The sequence below is a fragment of the Hypomesus nipponensis genome, chromosome 6, assembly GCF_054491055.1.
Source record: "Hypomesus nipponensis isolate SF chromosome 6, ASM5449105v1, whole genome shotgun sequence".
Taxonomy (NCBI): domain Eukaryota; kingdom Metazoa; phylum Chordata; class Actinopteri; order Osmeriformes; family Osmeridae; genus Hypomesus; species Hypomesus nipponensis.
Window position 1 is genome coordinate 19,415,017 of NC_140366.1, and position 22,044 is coordinate 19,437,060.

Sequence of the window (22,044 nt, forward strand, 5' to 3'; positions counted from 1 at the left end):
GCTTACAGAAATCAAGATAATTTAGTGACTAACTTTCAAACGGTTAATTTATTTAAATTCTAACCGCCGCTTAGCAAATACATAGTGCTCGAGACGGCATTTCCATCTAGCAGAGACCGGAAGACTGGATTTATTAGCGTCTTATTATAGTTCCATACTTGGCATCTAGATAGCATCCGGCTAAACCAAATATGGGCATTTTTGAGGTGAACATACATTTGAAAGACGAGAATTACCCACGTAAATCTGGGGTGTGCCCACTTTCCACGCCATCCAAAATGCAAGAACCAAACCGTATCAACCCATTAATATGTCAGGCATTTGGACCCAACGGCCAAATAAGTGTAGAACAGCACTGTTTCCGCCCTGTAGTAGGTTGTTTTGGATTCATCTTGGGTTGGCTACCTAGAAGTTTCTACAAATTGACTCATAAACCTGTGAGTCATCTAATTTTATGCACAAGACAAGAGGGAGGTTGTTTTGGTTAGAATAATTACATTGTATAACTACAATTACTTAATTCGGCTAGCTACCGTGAAAGTAGCCTAGCAGTAGCTAGCTCCACTAGTAAACTACTAGTGCCACTGTAGTGGTCACGAAACATCACGGAATGTTACTAGAAATGTAATTTATGTATTATAAGTTGAATGCTGGATTTTGTCTGGTGACACGGATGTTAAAGTAAAGCCAAATATTATACATCAGATAGGCAATCTAATCCACCAGAAAAATATAACCTAGATTATGACTGAGAGGTACAGTATGTTACAGATTTAGGATTATGCAAGAACAGGTATGTAAAACACACACAGGTAACAATACTTTGCTTAAGGCACAAAGACACACAGTTTTAAGATGCCTTAGCTCAGAGTGACACAGCATATACCGCTGGCCTTTGCCCCAGTACCTGAACAAGGTGTGTTGTTTAATCAAACATGTTAAAGGAGACCTGACTAGGAAGAGGCACTGAGAAACAACTGTGCTTTACTTCTGTCGACCAGCCATGTCGGGAAACCCAGCCGTTGTGATGCGCCTCGTGGCCTCAGCATACGCTGTAGCCGAGAAGGCTGGAGCCATCACTCGGAGGGTCCTTCAGAGTGGAGACCTTGGCATTGTGGAAAAGGTAGGCTGAGATTCAATGGCATTTCAATGCGTTACAAGCAGTGAAACGCATGTATTGTCTCTCTTATTGAAGCGTTATCGCGGTGGTACTCCTGTGTTCCAGACAGGAGCCAATGACTTGCAGACACTGGCTGACAGGCTGGTCCAGCAGAGCATCTGTGCTTCTCTGTCGAAACACTTTCCCCTAATCACCATCATTGGAGAGGAGGTAGGCGTGTGCAAGAACAGTCAGGCTACCAAATTAAATTAGGGTCCACAATAACTCATAAGTCTGATCATCACCCATTTGAAAGGATCTGCCAGAAGAGGAAGTTAAGGAAGATTTGATTGAGAGCGGGCAGTTTGAAGAGATCCTGCAGAAGGCCTGCCCAGTTGAATACAACACCCTGAAAGAGGAGGAGGTAAGAGGGGCATATGTACAGACAGATGTGGTTCTGCCTTACAGTATATGCTATACATGTCAGAAATCAATTGTGTGTGTTGTGTTTCCCATCTTAGTTGGTGGTCTGGGTTGACCCCCTTGATGGGACTAAAGAATATACTGAAGGTAAACTGGTTCAAGAATTTTAACAGTGGTTTTTGTTACTGCAACTTCCCTTCTCCATCTCTCTGGAGCCTGTGTGTATTAGCCTTCACGTCTCCACACCCTAAAGACAAAAAGGATGGAGTTCCTCCTTCCTTGCATGACGTCAGAGATAGGAGGGTTTTGATTGACTTAGTTGTCCATCGCATACAGTTACTTTGTCAATGTAGCTGGTCGTCACAGCGACACCTCATGACCATGCAGTGGAAAAGTGCTTTCAGGATTGCTCCTGTTCTTTTACTCTTACCTCTCTTCCCCTCTCACCTCTCCCCCTCTCTCTTCCCCTCTCACCTCTCCCCCTCTCACCTCTCCCTCCCTCTCTCTCCCCCCTCTGTCTTTCCCTCTCCTCCCTCCCTCTCTCTCTCTCCCCTTCTCCTCTCTTCCTCTCTCTCCCCCCTCTCCTCTCTCTCCCCCCCCTCTCTCTCTCCCCCTCTCCTCTCTCTCTCCCTCCCCCTCCCTCTTTCTCCCCCCTCTCTCTTCCCCTCTCCTCTCTCCCCCCTCTCCTCTCTCCCTCCCCCTCCCTCTCTCTCACTCCTTTCTCTTCCTCTCTCCCCCTCTCCTCTCTCTCTCTCCCTCCCCCTCCCTCTCCTCTCTCTCTCTCCTCCCTCCCTCTCTCTCCTCCCTCTCTCTCCTCCCTCTCTCTTCCCCCCCTCTCCTCTCTCCCTCCCCCTCCCTCTCTTCCTCTCTCTCCCCTCCCTCTCTCTCCTCCCTCCCTCTCTCCCCTCCCTCTCTCTCTCCCCTCCCTCTCTCCCTCCCCTCTCCTCTCTCTCTCCCCCCTCCTGTGGGTCCGTCGCTGCTGACCAGCGGCGCGGTGTCTCTACCTCCCAGACCAGGCCGAGGTGTCCCACACCAGGCTGGATGCTTCTGAGCTTCGACGCACGGCTCTCCGTATGGTGACCGGAAGAGGGTCTTGGGACATGGAGGGACATGTGCTGGATACTGGGGTGGCTTTAGTGAGGAAGGGGAAATAGCAGTAGAGGGTTGTGGGCTTTCGTTTTTAATTCCAGCTTTATGTAGTTGACGGTTCCTCTACTGTCTTCTTTAGGCCTCCTATTGGAACATTCTGGATGTGTGAGTGCTGTATTCCGGTTCAGCTCAACTCAACTCACTGTTATGTCATCTGATCTTAGGGCTTTTGGATCATGTGACTGTGCTCATTGGAATCGCGCATGGAGGAAAGGCTATTGCTGGGGTCATAAACCAGCCATTTTACAATTATGAGGTACTAAGATATTGAAATGAAACATGTTATCCTGCCTGACTGATGAAGTCCTTTATGAACAGCATGTGTGTGACTCGTAGCTTGGGGCAGGTGCGCAGATGGGCAGGACCCTGTGGGGAGTGCTAGGACTGGGAGCCTTTGGGTTTCAACTACAGGAGGTCCCAGATGGGAAGCGCATCGTCACTACCACCCGTTCCCATAGCAACAAGCTAGTCACGGATTGTGTCGAGGCCATGGAGCCTGACGAGGTGATCAAAGTGGGCGGAGCTGGAAATAAGGTAAACATAGGTGAACAATCCATGTAAGATAGTGTGTTTGCTATAAATGTGATATTGAGTTGCCCTCCTTGATTCTTCCCGCTTGTAGATTATCCAGCTGGTGGAGGGGAAGGCCTCTGCCTATGTATTTGCCAGTCTGGGGTGTAAGAAGTGGGACACATGCGCCCCTGAAGCTATCCTGCATGCAGTGGGAGGTAAACCACATCCTCTCTGTCCAGCCATAGGATGAATGCACCTCTCATGAACACCACACAGAAATCTCTCCTCTGTGTCACATTTCTCTCTCTCTCTCTCTCTCTCTCTCTCTCTCTCTCTCTCTCTCTCTCTCTCTCTCTGTCTCTCTCTCTCTCTCTCTCTCTCTCTCTCTCTCTCTCTGCAGGCAAACTGACAGACATGCATGGCAATGCCTATCGTTATGACGCCAATGTGAAGCATATGAACTCCACAGGAGTGCTGGCCACTCTACGCAACCACCAGTACTATGCCAGTAGGGTGCCCCAGTCTGTCCTCCAGGCCCTGAAGACCGACTGACACAAAGAACCTCAGCTGGACATGAATGGGCCCATACGATATGTGGCAGGGGTAAAGTGGGATATAGATATTGTTAGAAGATAGTTATTTGCTTATTCACAATCATGTACCTCATGTTCTTGTAAGTGAATCAGAATGCATGTTGTTTTTGATATCTGTTGTATAATAAAAACACTGGTGACTGAACAGTAACATTCACATGACAAGCATGGCCGAACATCAACATCACTCTTCTGTTTATTTCATTCAAAGGATCTGAAACACTTGTACAAATCTTTAGACACTTACAGTTTCCAACTTGAATAGACCAACAGATTAACAAGGAAAAAGGCAAGATTTGAACCAAAATCTACATTTGTTTTTAAATCATTAGAATATTCCTGTAAATGTTCATTAGTTGGATGAAAATGACACTGATGCGCAGTGTGATCTTATATGAATGTACAGATAGCATGAACACCCATGTTTACATTTGATATTTGGATCAGTCACTTTCACACGTTCTTACAAACATGCACCAGTAGGTGGCGCACTGTTTAATGCCAGTGCCATCTCTGCCTTCCACTGCGCTTGGTGAGCGTGTGCACAACCTCGCTATGATGATGTCATCTGCTATGTTTACATCAACTGAAAGTACAAAAAAGTAGCAGGATTTTACAACTGGTAACAACACATTTGTGCCTTTCATCTCTGAAGTGTCCTATTGCACTTATCAAGATCAATGCATTCCTACAGGCAGGCACAGCGGAACATGTATTTCCATAACAAACAGTCCTTAGTAATGGAAGCAGGATCAGAGAAGTTGCTGGTATGCTTGATTTAAACAAACAGGCATGATAACACACATCTGATGTGCAGGTCCAGGGTTAGGACCCAGACACTGTAAGGTTGCTTATCAGCCAACAGAATTTCATACACAGATATGTAGTAGAATGTTTACTTGCAATGAGTCCGCTTTCATACCATGGACCAGTTGTTTAATATAAATTTTATTTGCGTCCTGTTAAAACATTTTCATCTCCATGAGGAGAAAACATTCTGGAGTCCAACGGGTTGGTATGACACCATACTATTCGTTACCATACCGAATCAGTGTTAGTAGAAGGCTGAGATGTCTAGTACCAACAAGGTGTTAGTGCCTGGGAGGGGAGGCTCTGACTGCTGGGAACTGCAGGGGGCGCTCCAAAAAGCATGGTTCTTAAATCAGCCAACCAGGTTTGAACATTACAGCTCTTGAAATTAGCAAAAAAATATACTTTAATGAGTTACCAAGAGCGTCAATTATTTAGACAATTCAAAAGATAAATAAAGCACACAATGTTTTGTAACATCTGTCTGGCCGACTAACAATTCTGGCTTTCTGGAACGCCCCCAAAATCTGGAAGAACCTGGAGCAGGGGGCCCATCACTCAACTCTCTCTAACTCGCGCGCACACACACACACACACACACACCAATCAAATTCCCCATTTGTTGATCAGAAGGCAGAAAAGTGTCCTCTCCAAGAGACTGTCCCCTTACACTAAAGGTTAGGTTCATATTGCTGCACTTTGGAATAGCGAGGGCAGAGCAACACGTCGTTGAAAAAACACCATCGTAAAAATACCAACAAACAAGCCAAAACAAAAACATTATTCACAGCAAAATGTATGTTAACACTTATATGAAAGAGCTGATGGGGAGAAGGGGTGGTGGAGAGCTCCCCATTGGCTAAGGAGGGGGCTTGGCAAGGGGGGGGCAGGGAGTGGGCCAATCATTCACCTCTTCTTGGGGACTTGGGCAGTACGGGGTGGAGTGACCGGGCGTCCAGAGTTCACCCCTCCGTACTGGTACTTTGCCTTTTTCTCTGACGGCTTCAAGATCTAAGGGAGACAGAGGCACAGCTGAGCAGCAGACTAGCGAAGCATCGTGTCATCCACAGGGCCGCGGTTCTACTGTGTTTGGGGTTCTTACCTGAAAGGAGCACATGAGAGACTCGTCCACACTCATCATGCCTCCAGCGTTGTCAAACTCCCCACAGTAGTTGGGGGCGGAGAACAATGTCACCAGTTGTCTTTTGGCAAAGAACTCATAGCCGTCCTCAACCACCTGTATCATAGCAGAGGGCAGGACGGAATCTCTCAACAACCTTCCCTCCTAAACAAGGACCTTGACATGCAAATCAATGAAACTTGTCCAGTGACCACAGCAGGAGGACTGCTACGGAACAGAGGCCAGATAGGGAGCTGTACCTGGTGGGCTCTGCAGATGAGGTCCAGGTCGTGCCGGTTGAGGAACTTGCTGACGACGTCGGCCCCGAACGTGAAGGAGACCCCGCGGTCGTTCTCGCCCCAGCCCTGGACGTCCTTGTCGGGGTCGGACCACAGCAGGTCGCACAGCAGGCCTGCCGGGGGAGGACAGCGGTCACATCACAACTCAGACAACACCATCATCCTCCACCAGCACGTGGTGATGACACACCTGTGTCAGGAACATCAGTAGGTCTCATGATGCGGCGGATCTGCTCCATGGACTGTAGGTCAGGGGACAGACCTGCAGGACAGGAGAACAGCACGATGGACAAAGACTTGAATACAACTCACACACAGGAAGAAACACGTCACACTACATGTGTGAGGGAAGTCACTGGGGAACAGCAAGCACACCTCCGTGACAGCAGAAGATCTTCTCGTCGATGATGGCGGCAATGGGCAGACAGTTGAAGCAGTCCGTGAAGGTCTTCCACAGCTTGATGTTGAACCTGCGCTTGCCTGGGAAACACAAACGCATGTCAGTCAGACAGCATCACAGGCACTGGGGAACACAAACACGTCAGTCAGACAGCATCACAGGCACTAGGGAACACAAACATGTCCTTCAGACAGCATCACAGGCACTACGGGAACACAAACACACGTCAGTCAGACAGCATCACAGGCATTAGGGAACAAACACACATCAGTCAGACAGCATCACAGGCACAAGGGAACACAAACACACGTCATTCAGACAGCATCACAGGCACTACGGGAACACAAACACACATCAGTCAGACAGCATCACAGGCACAAGGGAACACAAACACACATCAGTCAGATAGCATCACAGGCACTAGTCAGTCAGACAGCATCACAGGCACTAGGGAAGTCACATGAGCACACACAGAACGCAACCTCAAACACTGGACCACTTAAAGTGACGTGTCAGGAGGATGTTCCCCGTCTCACACTCATCGTAGAAGCCGTAGATGCGGTTGATGGAGGCACACTCGTGGTTCCCCCTGAGCAGGAAGAAGTTCTCGGGGTACTTGATCTTGTAGGCCAGCAGGAGACAGATGGTCTCCAGGGACTGCTTCCCCCGGTCCACGTAGTCCCCCAGGAACAGGTAGTTAGCCTCCGGGGGGAAGCCTCCATACTCAAACAGCCTCAGCAGGTCTGTGTACTGGCCATGGATGTCACCTGGTGGGGGTTTTGGGGTGGTGGTCGGGGGACAGAGAAACGAGAGATGGGTGTGAGAGGAGAGACTGAAAGCAGTGAAGAGGAGAGAAGGGTGGGAGTCTGAGCCATGACTGTACCTGCCTGAGGGGAGACTGAACTGTCGTTCTTCTGCTCTCGCTTCACTGCCACACAGACACAGGGGAGTCCCCCTTATAGATCTCCCTGCTCTACTTCCAAAGCACCAGCTCTGCTGCTGTAGGGAACCCTAACTACCAACTCCAGCCTCTACACCACGTGCATGCCAACGTGTGTGTGAGTGTGGAGGAGGCCATTCAGGCCTCTTCAGAGACAGCAGGTTGGCATTAAGATCTGTTGACCTCTGGTAGAGGAAGTAGGGACAGGCACCAATAATATGGTAAAAAATGATCTAGCCGTTATTTAGACTACAGTACAGTCCGAGGGCTGTATGGCAGGCAGGGTGCAAAATGTACTGACCACAGGGCTGCAGTGTGTACTGACCACAGGGCTGCAGTGTGTGTACTGACCACAGGGCTGCAGTGTGTACTGACCACAGGGCTGCAGTGTGTACTGACCACAGGGCTGCAGTGTGTGTACTGACCACAGGGCTGCAGTGTGTGTACTGACCACAGGGCTGCAGTGTGTGTACTGACCACAGGGCTGCAGTGTGTACTGACCACAGGGCTGCAGTGTGTGTACTGACCACAGGGCTGCAGTGTGTGTACTGACCACAGGGCTGCAGTGTGTGTACTGACCACAGGGCTGCAGTGTGTGTACTGACCACAGGGCTGCAGTGTGTGTACTGACCACAGGGCTGCAGTGTGTGTACTGACCACAGGGCTGCAGTGTGTGTACTGACCACAGGGCTGCAGTGTGTGTACTGACCACAGGGCTGCAGTGTGTACTGACCACAGGGCTGCAGTGTGTGTACTGACCACAGGGCTGCAGTGTGTACTGACCACAGGGCTGCAGTGTGTGTACTGACCACAGGGCTGCAGTGTGTGTACTGACCACAGGGCTGCAGTGTGTACTGACCACAGGACTGCAGTGTGTACTGACCACAGATCTTGAGAGGAGCCTCCAGCTCCAGCAGGATGGGCTGGCTGAGGAAGATCTCCCTGGACTTGATGCACAGCCCCCTCACCTCCGCCTCGGTCATCTGAACGATCTTCCCCGGGCGACATCCCCGCACTGCAGAGGAAGGGTCACCACCATCTTCATTAAAATGACACGTGTGCTCGGCTTTGCATATCGACGGATTAGACCGTTATCATGTCCATGCAACTGATTTTCACTATCCCCATGTCACGTGTTACCCATGGTAACATAAGCCCCAGGCAGAAGCAGATATCCAGTGCACCACTAAGGTGAAATATTTACATCAAATAATAATCTGTCAAAAGTACTTTTTGTCAACTAAATGTGACCAATATCAAGAGTAATGGCAAATGACAAAAAAAAAAAAAATAAGATCTGTAAAATCCTCTCCTGTAAAATTATGAAGTGTGTGGGAAGAATAAAGAACCTCTGAATAGTTTTAGGCAGGTTTTTAAATAGTATTTCAGTCAACAGAAATGTTGATGATGTAGGTGTGACCCAGAGCGCTGAGGGCCTGGTGCTTAGCTACTGGTGTGAGAGGCAGTGGGAAATGTTCCAAGTGGGGCAGGCCGAGTGCATGGAACCAAACACCACACTTAACACAACTCAATGTTGGCCTATTTAAATGCTATTGACTCGGTAACTGTGGATATTACTCTCCATTTAGGATATTTATTATCTGCCTAGCTGAACTAATTAACCTTCCTCTTGTCTTGAAATAATACCAACACATTACACTTAGTTTACTTCGACCCAGGGACCCAATTCTTTCATAACAACTCGACTTACCTGTGGATACAAATGTGACATTTGGCACAATTACAACTATATGTTTAGAATACAACCAAATAGTCCTAAACAACATCAGCTGTCTTGTTAACTCTCAACCCCCCGAAGGTAAAACTTTAAAACATATGAATGCCAGTGTACTTAAATTCAATGTTTTATATCATAGACATAATCTTAGATTTTAATAAGATTTCAGGTCATTATGACCCCAGGACAACAAGAGGGTTAAGTGAGTGGAGACCAGTGGACGAAATGTTAATAACTATCCGCTGCGTTACGTTAGTGTTATTGTAGTGTGACCTTCGTAGCCACAGCCAACGATACGGGCTGCAATGACAAAAATCGCTATTCTACGTACACACGGTTAGAAAACAGCCTTACAGCAAAATACCTTAACTCACGTCATGAAAAAAAAACCATCAACCGCTAGCACATTTTTGTCTGGCCAGAAATACTGATTTATGATGGGTGTAAAGCTGTACCAACGTTACAAATAGACGGCGATGACTGGGGAGGGGGGTGTGTTCCGCTATGTTGCTTGCTATCTAGCATACCGAGGAAGCTGACAAACTGTTTACGATATTTTAACTAGCAGCTACAGCTAGAAGAAAAGCTACTTCGCTAGCTGGACAACACCTTAACATAGCAGACAGACGAATGTTGATTCACGTTGGTGAGCGACTGAAAAACAATAAAGAGAAGTCGGTCGCTGTTTCAACCCAACTGCTAGAGACAGCTAATGTAGCGTTTCACCACCAACCCTTTTTACTTGGCAGACTGCCGCGCTGGGCGAAAACGGACGACACACGAGCTAACTCTAGTGCTAGCAACATTAGCTAGCCAGCGTTATCAAAACATTAGATTACCTACAGTAACTGTAGTTCTTCATGACCTGACCCTGATCAGTAACAGTAAAACAATATTGAAATGACTAAGGTACCCATCACACAGTGATAAGAGCAGTACAGGATAGCATAGTTACCTTCAAGCAATCGAGAGATGATGCTGTCTACGTTCAGCTCGCTTTCCGCCATGTTTTCTAATAATCTCAGTAAAAGAATAATATGAAACCCGCCGCCAGGTGACGTCAAAACAGTCCAATAATCAATGAGCCAGACTGCTATTTAGAGACTTGAAGCAATGCATTGCCAGCCTCCACATACTGAAAAGTATTATGCAATAATGCGTAATGAATGGCTCGATCATCATTCAATATCTCCAACTTGGTCCAAATATCAACGTAACTAGAATATTACACATTCTCTGATCAATTAAAATTAAAAGCATAATTTTGGCATCAACCTTTATTGTTTAAATACAAAATGATGTAATAATTGCATACATTATAAATGGTAATTGGGAACATAAAACGTTGGTACTTTTTATACAATAAAATAAAACAGGGGAAATATAAATAATCTACAGTTATATTTACAGAATGCTTGGTAGAAATTGCAAAACCCGTATTGTGTGATTATGTGTGCGTGTGTGACCGTTTGTGTATGTGTGTCTGAATGAGAGAGAAAAATTAAGAGAGAGAAAGAAGGAAAAAAAACTGAATTGAAAACAGTAGGCCAGTATCATCAACATAATCATTTCACAGCGCCTTAGAAAACAGTTCCTTTCATCTCTACCACTTTCTCCTCCTTCTTCCTTAGGTTCTGACGCTGTCTGTAAGACATGAGCAGCCAGGTGACCCCCCAACCAATAAGTAAACCGACCACAGCAAGAACTGCAGTGACCCACACAGGCACAGAGGAGTCACACTGGGTGATGGGGGCTGTGGGGCCTGGAATCAGGCTGGTGGTTGCGACTGGAGGTTGGACAGTGGTGCTGGGCTGTACAGGTGAGCTTGGGAGGCTGTTGACCTTGGTAAAGATGAACGGATGATCCTAAAGGGGGAGAACAAAATAAGTTGCAAACAAGCAAATAGACGTAAGTGATACGTGCGCAACATAAACTCATCTCAGATAAGTTGAACACTTGTACCACCAGTAGACCGTGCTGCCACACTGTGTGTGATGCTTAAGGGGTTATTATGGGATGTCTCCATACCTCAGAGGGGCACTTGATTTTGGAGCGATCATGGGTGAAGTTGTTGTACATGTGTTTCCTGCCCACCGGCTCCATCTGTGAAAACACCACCAGTGTTACTAATAACTAACCAACCTATGAACCTGGAAACACAGAGCACAGCGTTTGAGCTCAACCACTTGTGCTTATGGTTTGATCCTCCATGTCTTCCCTCTCGCTCACCATGTTGTTCCAGAGAGCGATGGCCATCTCCGCATGGCCTCGTTCGCTGATGTGGAAGCAGTCCACAGAGAAGAAACTCATGTCAGGTACTCCCACCTGTGAAAACAGACGGTTAGTATGTGTGTACATGTATGTGTGTGTATGTGTGTGTGTTTATGTGTGTGTATGTGTGTGTACATGTATGTGTGTGTATGTGTGTGTGTTTATGTGTGTGCATGTGTGTGTGTTTATGCAGGGGTACTCACCCCAACGTAAGGCATGAAGGAGCTGTGTAGGTACGGTTGGAGGACGACAGTGAAATCCTCCCGTCCATCGTAACGTTCTCCAGAGATCAGAAGCTCACTCTCGATCTGTTCAAAATAAATATGAAGAGAAGAGGAGGAGCTAAGTCTGGGTGTTTGAGCAAGAGGGATTCATCTGTCGTTTATTCCTGTTAAATCTCCAGACCTAGAATATCAAACAATGTGACTTTATTATTAGTTGTAGCCTCTTCCCCCCTACCTGGTACTCCTTGTTGATGCGTTTGATCTCTTCCAGTTCTGGAGAGTTATCATCTGGACTCATAAGGCAGGGACACTTATTCCTGTCCAGAGATTAACCATACATTTTTAACCATAAGTGGATATGTGGGCCATAAGAATGACACCCTTTTTTGAAAGCAGGTTTTGAATTCAATTTTTTTTCTCGAAAATACTTTTTCAACCTAAAAAATTGAGCTATCTTTTTGTTATTATCAGTGACCTATGCACTTTGTAAAGCTCTCTCTTGGAAGTCGCTTGGGATAAAAGTGTCTGCTAAATGAATACATGTAAAAAAAACTATCATTTTAGAAAAAAAAATCCAAAATATTTTTACCTCTGAAACAGGGAGCACAACGTGTTCTCCTGCTGCACCCTTCGAAGAGGCTCAAGTTGCAGTACCTCAGTAACACTGACCATTACTCTAGGTACCTGGAGAGAGAGAGAGACAGAGAGAGAGAGAGAGAGGAGAGAAAGAGAGAGAGAGAGAGAGAGAGAGAGAGAGAGAGAGAGAGAGAGAGAGAGAGAGAGAGAGAGAGAGAGAGAGAGAGAGAGAGAGAGAGAGAGAGAGAGAAATGGCAATAGGTCGTGAGAATGTACATTTTGATTCTCATTTCAACAGACGTGTTCAGAGTATCTACTGATCCACCAGAATGATTCTCATTTCAACAGACGTGTTCAGAGTATCTACTGATCCACATGAATGATTCTCCTCACAGACCTGTTGGTACAGCATGTCCAGACTCAACATCAGGTTGTGACTGTAGTTCTTTGGAGTCAGGTTGTTCTGTGGGAGGCATGGCACAAACAACCCTTTGTTATGTATCCACACTCTGTAAAAACACGACTGCTGTGTCACCGTTCCGTCAGTCTGGTGTGTATCGCTTGGAGAGTACACATACCTGGTCCACGCAGTAATGACAAAGATCACTGCCTCCGACAAAGATGGTCACTAGCTTCCAATCATTTTCAAAATCCACTTGCTTTGGGTTCCACAGACAGAAGAAGACATGGAGGATGTGGAGGACAGAAGCCCTAGTCAGATGATCCAAGCTTAACCCACTTTACTGACAGTATCCAGTGTGAGTAAAAATGTTACCTTGTTTTCTTTCATGGCCTTGATCAACTGTTGGATCTGAGCTGGGATCTCACTAGGAAACAGCAAACATGGGTATAAGTGGGACTGACAGGAGAGGAGGAGAGAGACGTGTCAGGTGGAGAGAGTCTGCTGTACTTACAGGGTCATGGCCCCCGCCACGGCCATGTTGAAACCCTTCTGCCTTGAACCTTGACCTCTAGAGAAGCCCTGGAGGGAGGGGTTGAACTTCTTCAGAATGTCTAGAAGAAACAAACAGTTGTAGAGACAGCATGGACTACCATCTTTATAGGGTTAGGACGTGTACAACGCCACTATCTGTATGTCAATAAGTTGTCCACTGCATTCAGAGAGTGACATCTACTGGTCACATGGGAACATTGCAACACTCACTTGGCAGTGTAGTGACAGTCTCCAAGCTCTGGTCACCTCCAATACTGCAGGAACACAGACACACAAGAATATTTGTTTTGTAAATGTCTCTTTCATAGAGACTAAGAGGCAGAGACTCAGACCAAGCTCTCCAACAATGACCATGCATGGTCAGGCAGGCCTGGTGTGTGCTAAAGGCTGTGTACATGTAGGAGTGTATAATAAGGCAGTGCTGCACCTCCATGAAACTCCTTTGTACTCTCGGTTGAGTTCAAGGATGTTCCTTGACTTGGCTGCAACCCCAGCCTGTGAAGTAAGAACAAGCCGGCTTCAGTCCAACTGATGAACGAGGAAACAGATATGATATTAAACAATTCTCTGACTAGATAGGAAACCAGAAATCATGATACAGATGTTATATAATGCTGTTGTCTGCATAAAAGATATTGAACATCAAAGGAATATCACAAAAGTTGAACTAGTTAACAATAACAACTGATAAGAGAGGTTCATAGATCATGGACACTATAGACGGTTTGCTTAATCACTCACCCACACCCACCCACACACCCACACACACACACACACAGCCACTCAGTCTTCTTGTATTTTCTTACAGTAATTGAGTCTCCCAGTGCTGCCACCACCTTGATGTCTGCTGGTCGCAGTTTGTGAACTGGGAAGAGGGGAACACATCAGTTAGTACTGCACCAACTCCCTGTCATCTCCACCACCCTCTGTTAGGGATCCAGTGAGGTGAACCCTGAATCTTAGTCTCACTCGTGGTAGGCACAGATCTCAGTCTCACTCGTGGTAGGCACAGATCTCAGTCTCACCTGAGGTAGGCACAGATCTCAGTCTCACCTGAGGTAGGCACAGATCTCAGTCTCACCTGAGGTAGGCACAGGTGTGGATGGAGCCACGGATGAACAGGAGAGATCGCTTCCCCAGTTCTAGTGATAAAGATGGACACAGAAGCAGAACAGAGTGAGTCCATCATCTTTAAGCATGTTTCACTAATCTCCTGTATTGATAAGTGACTCACAGCTGACAGTTTGGTCACCTCTGTATCCAAACAGGATGTTAGAGCCGTTTGTAAGGACCTACCGTGATTGGTGGAGGTTTTGGGGCGGGGCCCTTATAGGTGTAATTGCTGTTCTGGTAGGTCTTCAAAAATGGTGAGTCCTAAATGAAAAAAAAACTTAAATACATTTTTCTGAAACTAAAATACTTTCAAAGGTAGAAAACGTGTCAGAGATAATAACCTTTGATGGGCACTTCAGGGGAATTTCACTGGAGAACGCCTGCACTGCAGTCTTGTTGCCAAGAGGCTCCAACTGTGGATAAACCCAATGAAAAGGAATGATTAACTTCTAAAGGCTAACGCATGTCGCGGCTCCTCTCTGGGTTCATTTATGACGTCTGTGTCTCGAGTCTGACCATATTGTTCCAGAGAGAGCGAGCCATCAGAGTCTGGGCCTTCTGGCTGAGATGGAAGCAGTCAGCGCTGAAATACGAACGGTCTGGCCTTCCGTCCTGGAACACATTGGAACATTAGGATTGGTTTGGGTCTAAAACAATCTAGAGAGAACGTCGCATTGCCTGTGTGGTTGAATTCAGTCGCATTGCAGGCAACGCTACCCTCCTGAGCTCACACACACCGGCGATTGCAAGTCTGTAAGCATCATTTTCACTGTGACCCCCCTGTGTGGGTCAACGAGTCTCAAGTCTCTGCCCACCATTCTGCAGACAGGGCTTACCTCCAGCACAGGCACGATCACGTCTCTGAGGAGAGGCTGAATGACCACCGTGAAGTTTGGGTGGGTGTCATACCTGCCCGACTCCACCAGCACGTTCAACGACCACTGAAATGATCGAAAGCAAGGGGATTAGAATGCATCACACTATAAATACATGACTGATAGTTCTGCTTTTACAAAACAATGAGTGCGCATCCACGTGGTGTTTGTCATACCTGATAATCTCTGATCAGTTCATCCATCTGCTTTAACGCTAGAGATCCTTCTTTGGGCAGGATGACACAGGGACACAGGATGCTGTGGAGAGGACAAACAGAAGCTCTACACATCTGAACCCACTCTGATCCAGGGATGCAAGGTAACCATGATGTAGGACTGCTGTGGGCAGAGCAGGGACAGGTTTGGAGGGGAAACGTACTTGACCAGCCAGGTGGGGCACTTGACCGAGGGGTCCTGGTGGGCCTTCCTCAGGGAGGTGATGTCTATGGGTTCCACCAGGTTCACGATGGCCCGGGGCACCTGGCATTAGGACAGAGAGACAGACAGACACAGGACCAGACACTAACATTAGATTAAGAGATATTCTTCTCTTCCTGAAAGACTTAGTCCGACTAAGTAAAAGATAAACCCAAATGGAGTAAAAGGGGACTTGCCCACAGTCCTAACCTCTTTGTGAAGGTAATCCAGTGCCTCTTGAATGTGATGTAAAAAGTTTTCCACAGAGTAAAACAGCTGTGGGGAAAAAGGGGGGAGAGACAGTTGACTTTTAAAGAACAAAAATCCCAAGATGCAAAAACACGTATTACAAAAGACGCAATATTAGTACTCACTGAGTTCTGGCAATAGGTACACAGGTCATTGCCTCCGATAAACATAGTGATGATCTTCCAGTCAGATTGGAAATTGATGCGCTGCAAGACAGAGGGCACCATGACAATATGCATGTCAACCAAGGAGTATTGTTCGGAAGCTGTCCAAAAACTCTATGAAATACTTCTTATCACTGAATAACACATCTGAGCCGTCTTACTGAGTCATTCTTCATGAGGGCCACAAGGGTTCGAACTTGCTTCGGCATATCCCTGAAAACACACAAGAAGAAGACACCCGATGAACCTGATCACATGGAGGCCAGGCAGGAAGTGTGTTGGCATGGTGCAGGTGTTCAGAGAGCGGTCAGGTGGGACTCCTCACTTGGCTTTCCCTCCTGCCACTGCCTGGTTGAGGAAGGCCTGGGGGGTGTCCTGTTTGCCAATGCCCGTAGAGTAGCCAGTCACGAGAGGGTTAAAGTGCTTCAGGATATCTAAACAGCAGCAAAAGACAGTGGGATGAGGCTCGGGGAGCGGAATCCACTCCTGAATGAGTCCACAGAGGGGGTGAGGCAGAGCACTGGAGGCCCATGTCCTGTCATTAGGGTTAGCTGATTATGTGAATCACGAAGACAAGGAGAAGAGAAGGACTCACTGGGAAGTGTTGTGACGGTGGTAAGGTTCTCGTCTCCCCCCATACTGATTTGCCAAACAGAGACAGAAAACTGTATGAGTCAGGGTTTATTAATACATGTAGCTAACACTCAGACAAGTGATTAGATAGTGGGAATGGCTGCACTGTGGTGACCCACCTAAAGGAGAGCCCTCTGTACTGTCGCAAGACATCCAGTACATTGGTAGGTTTGGAATCAATACCGTTGCCTGCCTGTGGATCAAAAACACAGGTGATCATTGGATGAGTGTCAGAAAGCAGGTGGCTAAGTGCGCTCACCTCACAGCAGGTGGCCTCACCACTCAGGTACAGGTGAAAGGAGAAACGTCCAAATGCCAGACTCACTGTCAGAGAGTCTCCCACGGCGGCCACCACCTTGATGTCACCTGGCCGGAGAGCGTGAACTAGGAGGACGACACGGGATCAGGACGGACATAGCAACACACACACACACACACCACAACACATTTAACTCATCAGTTATAAACTCACCTTACACACCACAACATATTTAACTCATCAGTTATAAACTCACCTTACACACCACAACATATTTAACTCATCAGTTATAAACTTATCATTTCACCTTTGGGTGAAATGTTACTTTGTACAATACTGCAGGTAAACAGTGTTCAAGGTCACAGTGGAGGGTTTTACGTGTACATGTAACACGTGTAAGTTGTTCTTACCAGAGTCTGGAGGGTGGCTGGAGGGGCTGAGGTCCACACATGGCAGCTCAGTGCCCGTGATCTGACAAGACACACAGAGCACGTCCACAATCAGCAGCATGAACAGAGTGTGTACTGTGAGGAGCTCCATGTGGCTGAGACTGAGACCGTCTGCACCGGCCCTGGTCAACATGGCCAGGAAACACTCACTGGATCAACACGAAGACTAGGCTCACTGTGGTGGGAGGCTACTGGAGAGTTCCTCTGTGTCCTTAGGAAGGGCCGGCTCTGAGAGAGAGATATATGGGGATGGAGAGAGGAAGGGAAAGAGAGAGAGAGAGAGAGAGAGTGGGAGAGAGAAATAGAGATAGAGAGAGGGGGGGAAGAGATAGATTTATCTCAGTAACATTTTGTTACAATTATGTGTTGTTGTTTTCTGTGATAAACTACTTGCGTTGGTGATAGCCGTGCACAGTTTGTACGTGAGAGGGAGTCTTTCCTACCTCAGTGGGACACGGGACAGATAAGATCATGTTATTGTCCCCCATGTTCTGCCGGCCACTGGTAGACTGCAGCTAAAAGACAAATGAGCCCATTATTACAGTGTTCATGGGGGCCTGGATAGAGAGCGTGGACAATGACTGTGTGTCGTCAGAGACACGGCCTCTGCAGCAGGCCGGGGGACTCACCAGGTTTGCCCACATCTGCACCATCAGCTCGTCTGTGTGACGTGACTCTTGTATGGCAGAAGGCCTCCCACTCTGTTGAAGAGGCACAAAAGAACAGTTGTGTGTGAACATCCAGCCCAGCGCCTCCAGCTGCTGGGCCTCACTGGTGACTGACAAGAGCGTGTTTGTGTGCTTCATGTCGGGAGGTGCTGGTGGATTCAACCGCTGGTCACTCACGTCGACTGAAGCGCTGTTTGTGATGAAAGGAGAGTCCTGCAGGAGGACGGCAAAGTCAGGCCTGCTGCTGTACCACTGCTTCTCCACCAGGCGGCGAGCAAGGGACTCCTGGTGGGTTTAATTGAAACACTTGTTAGGAACTGAGGAAGTCCATGAAGATACTGAATGGGAGATGAGAAGACCTGTTTTACCTGAATGGCCTGGGTAAGTATGGTCTGCAGTAGTTTCTGTTCACCTTCGCTGTTTCTCTCCATACATGGGCACATCCTGCCAACACAAAACCCAAACATCTCCCATGACAACCAACCAAAAGGATCAAATCCCGGAAGAAAACATGTGTACAGTAACTCTAAAACTCAGTTTGTTCTTTAAAAGCCGCACCTGTTTTGGTGGGCTGGACCAGTGTCATCGTCGCCGTTCCATACCGCAATGCTCACAATGGTTCGCTTCAACTGTAAGTACGTACAAAGCAGTCATAAACTTTTGCTCAATAACTTCAGTTAATCCCCAGGAGAAGTCTAACTTGTAGTGGATAGATGTGCCAGAGGCCGTATATTATCAGACCTGCGAGTGAAGCACTCGTAGAGCAAGATCTAGTTGTTGCACAGTCGCCTCCACGGCTGAGGTGACCTGCCGACACACAAACACCATGTTTGTCTAGACATGTTTGTGTTGACATGTATGTGGTATTATGGGCATGACTAGACCATGAAAAGACTGAAATGTAGAAGGACGTTGTGGGTGAGATTTATTTTGTCTTTGACCTCTGACCTTGTCCTGACATTCGCAGATATCGTCAACCTGGATGAACAGCAGCACCAGTTTCCAGTCTCTGTCTGTGTCTTCGTCCTGTCGGAGGAAGGTGAGATGAGTTGCCGATGGGTCAAATTAACCGTTTCAATACACTAGGTTGTGGTTATTGGAAAGAGGTAATTTTTCGAATACCTGATTATTGCTAAAGGAGAGAGACAGTTCCTTGGCCTGCTCGACTAGACTTCTGAAAAATTGTAAAGGATTGATAATGAGACACACACAGGCACATGCACAGGTGTATATTTCTTTCTTGGGAGAGTTTTGACTCACCTGTGCTGTGAGATGTCGGAGGAATATGGGTTGATTTGATCAGGTAGTCGACTGGTCAGGGATGGGTTGAATAGAGTCATGACATCTTGAAGGAGGAAATTCAGACGTTTTGTTACTTTAGAAGGCCTTCGAGGAATAACAACATAAATGTGCAGTAAATGTGACACACAGGTCATTGATGGTGGGTTTGGCCTCCTGCTATCGCTCTGTATCAGTCTTTTCTTCTTCTGTGGTTAGATATTAGTAATGTTCTTTTGTCACATGCTTTTTTATCAGTGAAACTGATAGCAATAAATACTGACTTCCATTTGCTGTCAACTAGCTCTATAGAGGTACAACTATCAGAGCAGCAAAGATATCATACCGTAGTATGAAGTTCATATGTGCTCTTTTGAGGTTCTTCAAACTCTATTATGATATGTATTAAGTGCAGTAATAATAGAGCCCACAGTGAAGGCACTCTGTTGATTGTTTCAAAAGAGCAATTGGTATATTAATTAAAGAAAGACAATGCCATAATGACGTTCAGTAGATAGACGTGCCTTAAAATGTATATTGTTGCAAACTTAATCTTTTCTTCATCCACAGACATTTCCTCCAAATACCTTAGGAGTCGCTTAAAATACTCACTCAGATTTTTTTATGAAATTGTAACATTTCAAAACTAATTCGAAATAGGTAAGCCCAAGATACAGACCAAGAGACCCTCTGTCAGAGCACAGTTAGATTGAACCATAAAACACAGCTAAACATTTCAGTATAGGCTTACCATGAAGCTTTGAAAGCACATTGGACAGCTTACTGCTGCAGGCAGAAAGAAGGACATATTTTTTATTATCATTATCAACATTTGAATGCTTTCACATGATTTCTTATGATCCAGAATGCTGGCTATCCCATATCCCAGAATGCACCCCAATGTTACTCACCTGTGTGTCTGGATGTTTCCGATAGCAGCGACCACGGCTAGATCTGAGGGTTTGACGCTGTGAACTGGAGAGAGAGGTGGAGTCAACGTCTTTACACTGGGTTTCAAATAGAAGACTTAAATTAACCACAGTCACACTTTAGATACAGGAGCTTGTAATCAGCGTTATAGATGATAAGACCTCCATGAGATACTTATTAGCATTAATTTGTTTTAATAAGACTGTATAAGTGTCAACAATATTGGTAAGGGTTGGGGTTAGGGGTCAAGGCTAGGGTTCCTGCTAGGGTTTCTGCTTAAAGTCATATTTCAGGACATCACATCACCACAATTCAATTGGTTCTAGGCAGTCTTCTACTGGGATGCTGTATGTACTGAACTGAGTGAGATGCTAGATGCTGTATGTACTGAACTGAGTGAGATGCTAGATGCTGTATGTACTAAACTGAGTGAGATGCTAGATGCTGTATGTACTAAACTGAGTGAGATGCTAGATGCTGTATGTACTGAACTGAGTGAGATGCTAGATGTATAGAGCTGAGGGTCCAGAGCCAGACCAGTCAGTTCTGTCACCACTCAATAACACACATGGACACTCATCTGACTACAGGATAATCAATGCTTGGAGATCAAACTCACCTGAGGTAGGAGGGGGCTGGGAGGGTGGGGGAATCACAGGGCAAAGTTGTGCATCGGCTTTGGGATGAAGATGACAACAAAAAGGAATCAGATACTTTCGGTTACAAGTGCTGTAATCAAGTAATGAATTCTCACACATAGATTAATAACAGGAATAAAAGTCGAGTCCATAGACAGAACCATGCATCGCTAAAACGAAAACATACTCAAACTGCAGTTACAGAGTTTGTGTTTCCATATTTGGTAACATTAATTTTGTGAATACTTGAAGTGTTTTTAGAATAAGAGAATGTAAAGAGACCTGATGCCATGGAGAGCACAAGCAGTACGACTGTAAGCAGAGACATCCTTCTTCTGTGTGTGTCAGTGATGCAGCTCCTAAACCACCTGCTGTGTGTCAGTCTGTCTGGCTGACAGGTAGATAATACACTGCTCAGTATCTCCAGGTCCACTACACTTCTGCTCAGAGCAATTAACAAATATACCTGCTGACACATCCTGAATATGCAGAGGGGGTGGGGCCAATTATTCAATGGCATGGCCATGACACTGTCGTCACGACAACTCCAGTACCTGCCAGTCAGCGAAAACAGAGGGGAGGTTGAAAGAGACAATGACAGAAAAACAGCAAACAAGGAGAGAGAGCAAATGAGAGACAGACAGAAATAGCGAAATAATGAAAGAAAGAGATTTAAAAAACTGAGGATGAACAGATCATGTAACGTACAGAGAAATAGTGTAAGGGCACATTTAGATTAGTAGAAGGTCATTTGAACTGCATGGAAAGGCCAATTCAGCATTTTATCTTAATAAATAGTTTGTTCATCAGTTGTAAGAGAGAAGATCATCTTTAAATCAATGCTCTTATCTCTCAGTTTTTCATACTGTGCAACCACACTTTTCACTCACAAAATGTCAACACATGGCCTTAACTATTTGAAAAATTAATAAACATATCAGGTTAAAAGTTTTGCCACTCTTATATTCTTCAGTACTTGTGTCAGCAAGGTCATGGATTCTGAAATATGTTCTTGTTGTATCTGAGACTTGTATCTGTTTTCAGCGAAAGGTAACATTGTGTGAAAACTCAGAGATAAGACAGAGAGAGATAAGGTTCTCAAACCCTCAGGTCACACCACTAGATAAAACAAGGGCCCACGTGTAGAACCAGGACTGCAGAACAAACGGACACCTCAAGAAAATGACAAATCCACATTTATTATTCACAAAAAAGGAACGTCACAAAAGAGGTTTGAAAGACTTGTATTTGTGCTTGTGTT

At 46.1% G+C, this 22,044-nt stretch overlaps 3 protein-coding genes across 7 annotated transcripts; 1 reads left to right on the forward strand and 2 right to left on the reverse strand.

Moving 5' to 3' along the window:
- Positions 1-66: 66 nt before the first annotated feature.
- Positions 67-3,942, forward strand: bpnt1 (bisphosphate nucleotidase 1). Of its 4 annotated transcripts, none has more exons than XM_084699892.1 (10): positions 67-206; positions 1,002-1,123; positions 1,226-1,330; positions 1,416-1,523; positions 1,621-1,669; positions 2,510-2,593; positions 2,836-2,927; positions 3,008-3,205; positions 3,294-3,399; positions 3,585-3,942. In XM_084699892.1, the coding sequence occupies exons 2-10, from the start codon at positions 1,004-1,006 to the stop codon at positions 3,734-3,736; spliced, it is 1,014 nt and encodes a 337-aa protein (XP_084556018.1). In that variant the 5' UTR covers positions 67-206; positions 1,002-1,003; the 3' UTR covers positions 3,737-3,942. The 4 variants fall into 4 exon arrangements, with proteins under 4 accessions (XP_084556018.1, XP_084556017.1, XP_084556016.1 ...); XM_084699891.1 differs by lacking the exon at positions 67-206 and adding an exon at positions 231-437 and having other exon boundaries at positions 945-1,123; XM_084699890.1 differs by lacking the exon at positions 67-206 and adding an exon at positions 232-437.
- Positions 3,943-3,947: 5 nt separating this feature from the next.
- LOC146287522 (serine/threonine-protein phosphatase PP1-beta catalytic subunit) lies at positions 3,948-10,169 on the reverse strand. 2 transcript variants are annotated; one of them, XM_084699895.1, is made up of 9 exons: positions 10,040-10,169; positions 8,230-8,361; positions 6,943-7,173; positions 6,382-6,486; positions 6,197-6,268; positions 5,968-6,119; positions 5,690-5,824; positions 5,498-5,598; positions 3,948-4,363 (listed from the first exon to the last, which is right to left on the reverse strand). In XM_084699895.1, exons 1-9 carry the CDS (start codon positions 10,089-10,091, stop codon positions 4,360-4,362), a joined length of 984 nt encoding a protein of 327 aa, XP_084556021.1. In that variant the 5' UTR covers positions 10,092-10,169; the 3' UTR covers positions 3,948-4,359. The 2 variants fall into 2 exon arrangements, with proteins under 2 accessions (XP_084556021.1, XP_084556020.1); XM_084699894.1 differs by having other exon boundaries at positions 3,948-5,598.
- Positions 10,170-10,399: 230 nt separating this feature from the next.
- LOC146287523 (phospholipase B1, membrane-associated-like) lies at positions 10,400-21,075 on the reverse strand. Its single transcript, XM_084700297.1, has 42 exons — positions 21,066-21,075; positions 20,765-20,780; positions 20,127-20,222; positions 19,967-20,001; positions 19,198-19,282; positions 19,060-19,111; positions 18,886-18,963; positions 18,679-18,744; positions 18,496-18,566; positions 18,306-18,381; positions 18,115-18,222; positions 17,899-17,970; positions 17,713-17,784; positions 17,420-17,497; positions 17,231-17,291; positions 16,887-16,945; positions 16,681-16,754; positions 16,524-16,567; positions 16,254-16,362; positions 16,090-16,141; positions 15,890-15,970; positions 15,726-15,791; positions 15,478-15,578; positions 15,275-15,356; positions 15,060-15,164; positions 14,740-14,835; positions 14,565-14,636; positions 14,407-14,484; positions 14,192-14,252; positions 13,917-13,975; positions 13,538-13,605; positions 13,321-13,364; positions 13,070-13,169; positions 12,931-12,982; positions 12,734-12,814; positions 12,553-12,618; positions 12,169-12,263; positions 11,815-11,896; positions 11,559-11,663; positions 11,314-11,409; positions 11,113-11,187; positions 10,400-10,949 (listed from the first exon to the last, which is right to left on the reverse strand). The coding sequence occupies exons 1-42, from the start codon at positions 21,073-21,075 to the stop codon at positions 10,665-10,667; spliced, it is 3,264 nt and encodes a 1,087-aa protein (XP_084556423.1). The 3' UTR covers positions 10,400-10,664.
- Between the last annotated feature and the right edge of the window lie 969 nt (positions 21,076-22,044).

What these genes read in the sequence shown, in the direction of transcription:
- LOC146287522 (XM_084699895.1), bottom strand. Translation starts at nt 10,091, where the DNA reads ATGGCGGAAAGCGAGCTGAACGTAGACAGCATCATCTCTCGATTGCTT. An exon ending in GGCTCCTCTCAAGATCTGTG is followed by an intron (nt 7,174 to 8,229) that starts GTCAGTACACAC and finishes AACCCCCACCAG; the next exon opens with GTGACATCCATGGCCAGTAC. An exon ending in TCATCTGCAGAGCCCACCAG is followed by an intron (nt 5,825 to 5,967) that starts GTACAGCTCCCT and finishes GCTATGATACAG; the next exon opens with GTGGTTGAGGACGGCTATGA.
- LOC146287523 (XM_084700297.1), bottom strand. An exon ending in GTGGCGGGGGCCATGACCCT is followed by an intron (nt 12,983 to 13,069) that starts GTAAGTACAGCA and finishes GCTGTTTCCTAG; the next exon opens with TGAGATCCCAGCTCAGATCC. An exon ending in TTGTGCTCCCTGTTTCAGAG is followed by an intron (nt 11,897 to 12,168) that starts GTAAAAATATTT and finishes ATCTCTGGACAG; the next exon opens with GAATAAGTGTCCCTGCCTTA.
- bpnt1 (XM_084699892.1), top strand. Translation starts at nt 1,004, where the DNA reads ATGTCGGGAAACCCAGCCGTTGTGATGCGCCTCGTGGCCTCAGCATAC. An exon ending in GCTTCGACGCACGGCTCTCC is followed by an intron (nt 2,594 to 2,835) that starts GTATGGTGACCG and finishes ATCTGATCTTAG; the next exon opens with GGCTTTTGGATCATGTGACT. An exon ending in AGCCATTTTACAATTATGAG is followed by an intron (nt 2,928 to 3,007) that starts GTACTAAGATAT and finishes TGTGACTCGTAG; the next exon opens with CTTGGGGCAGGTGCGCAGAT.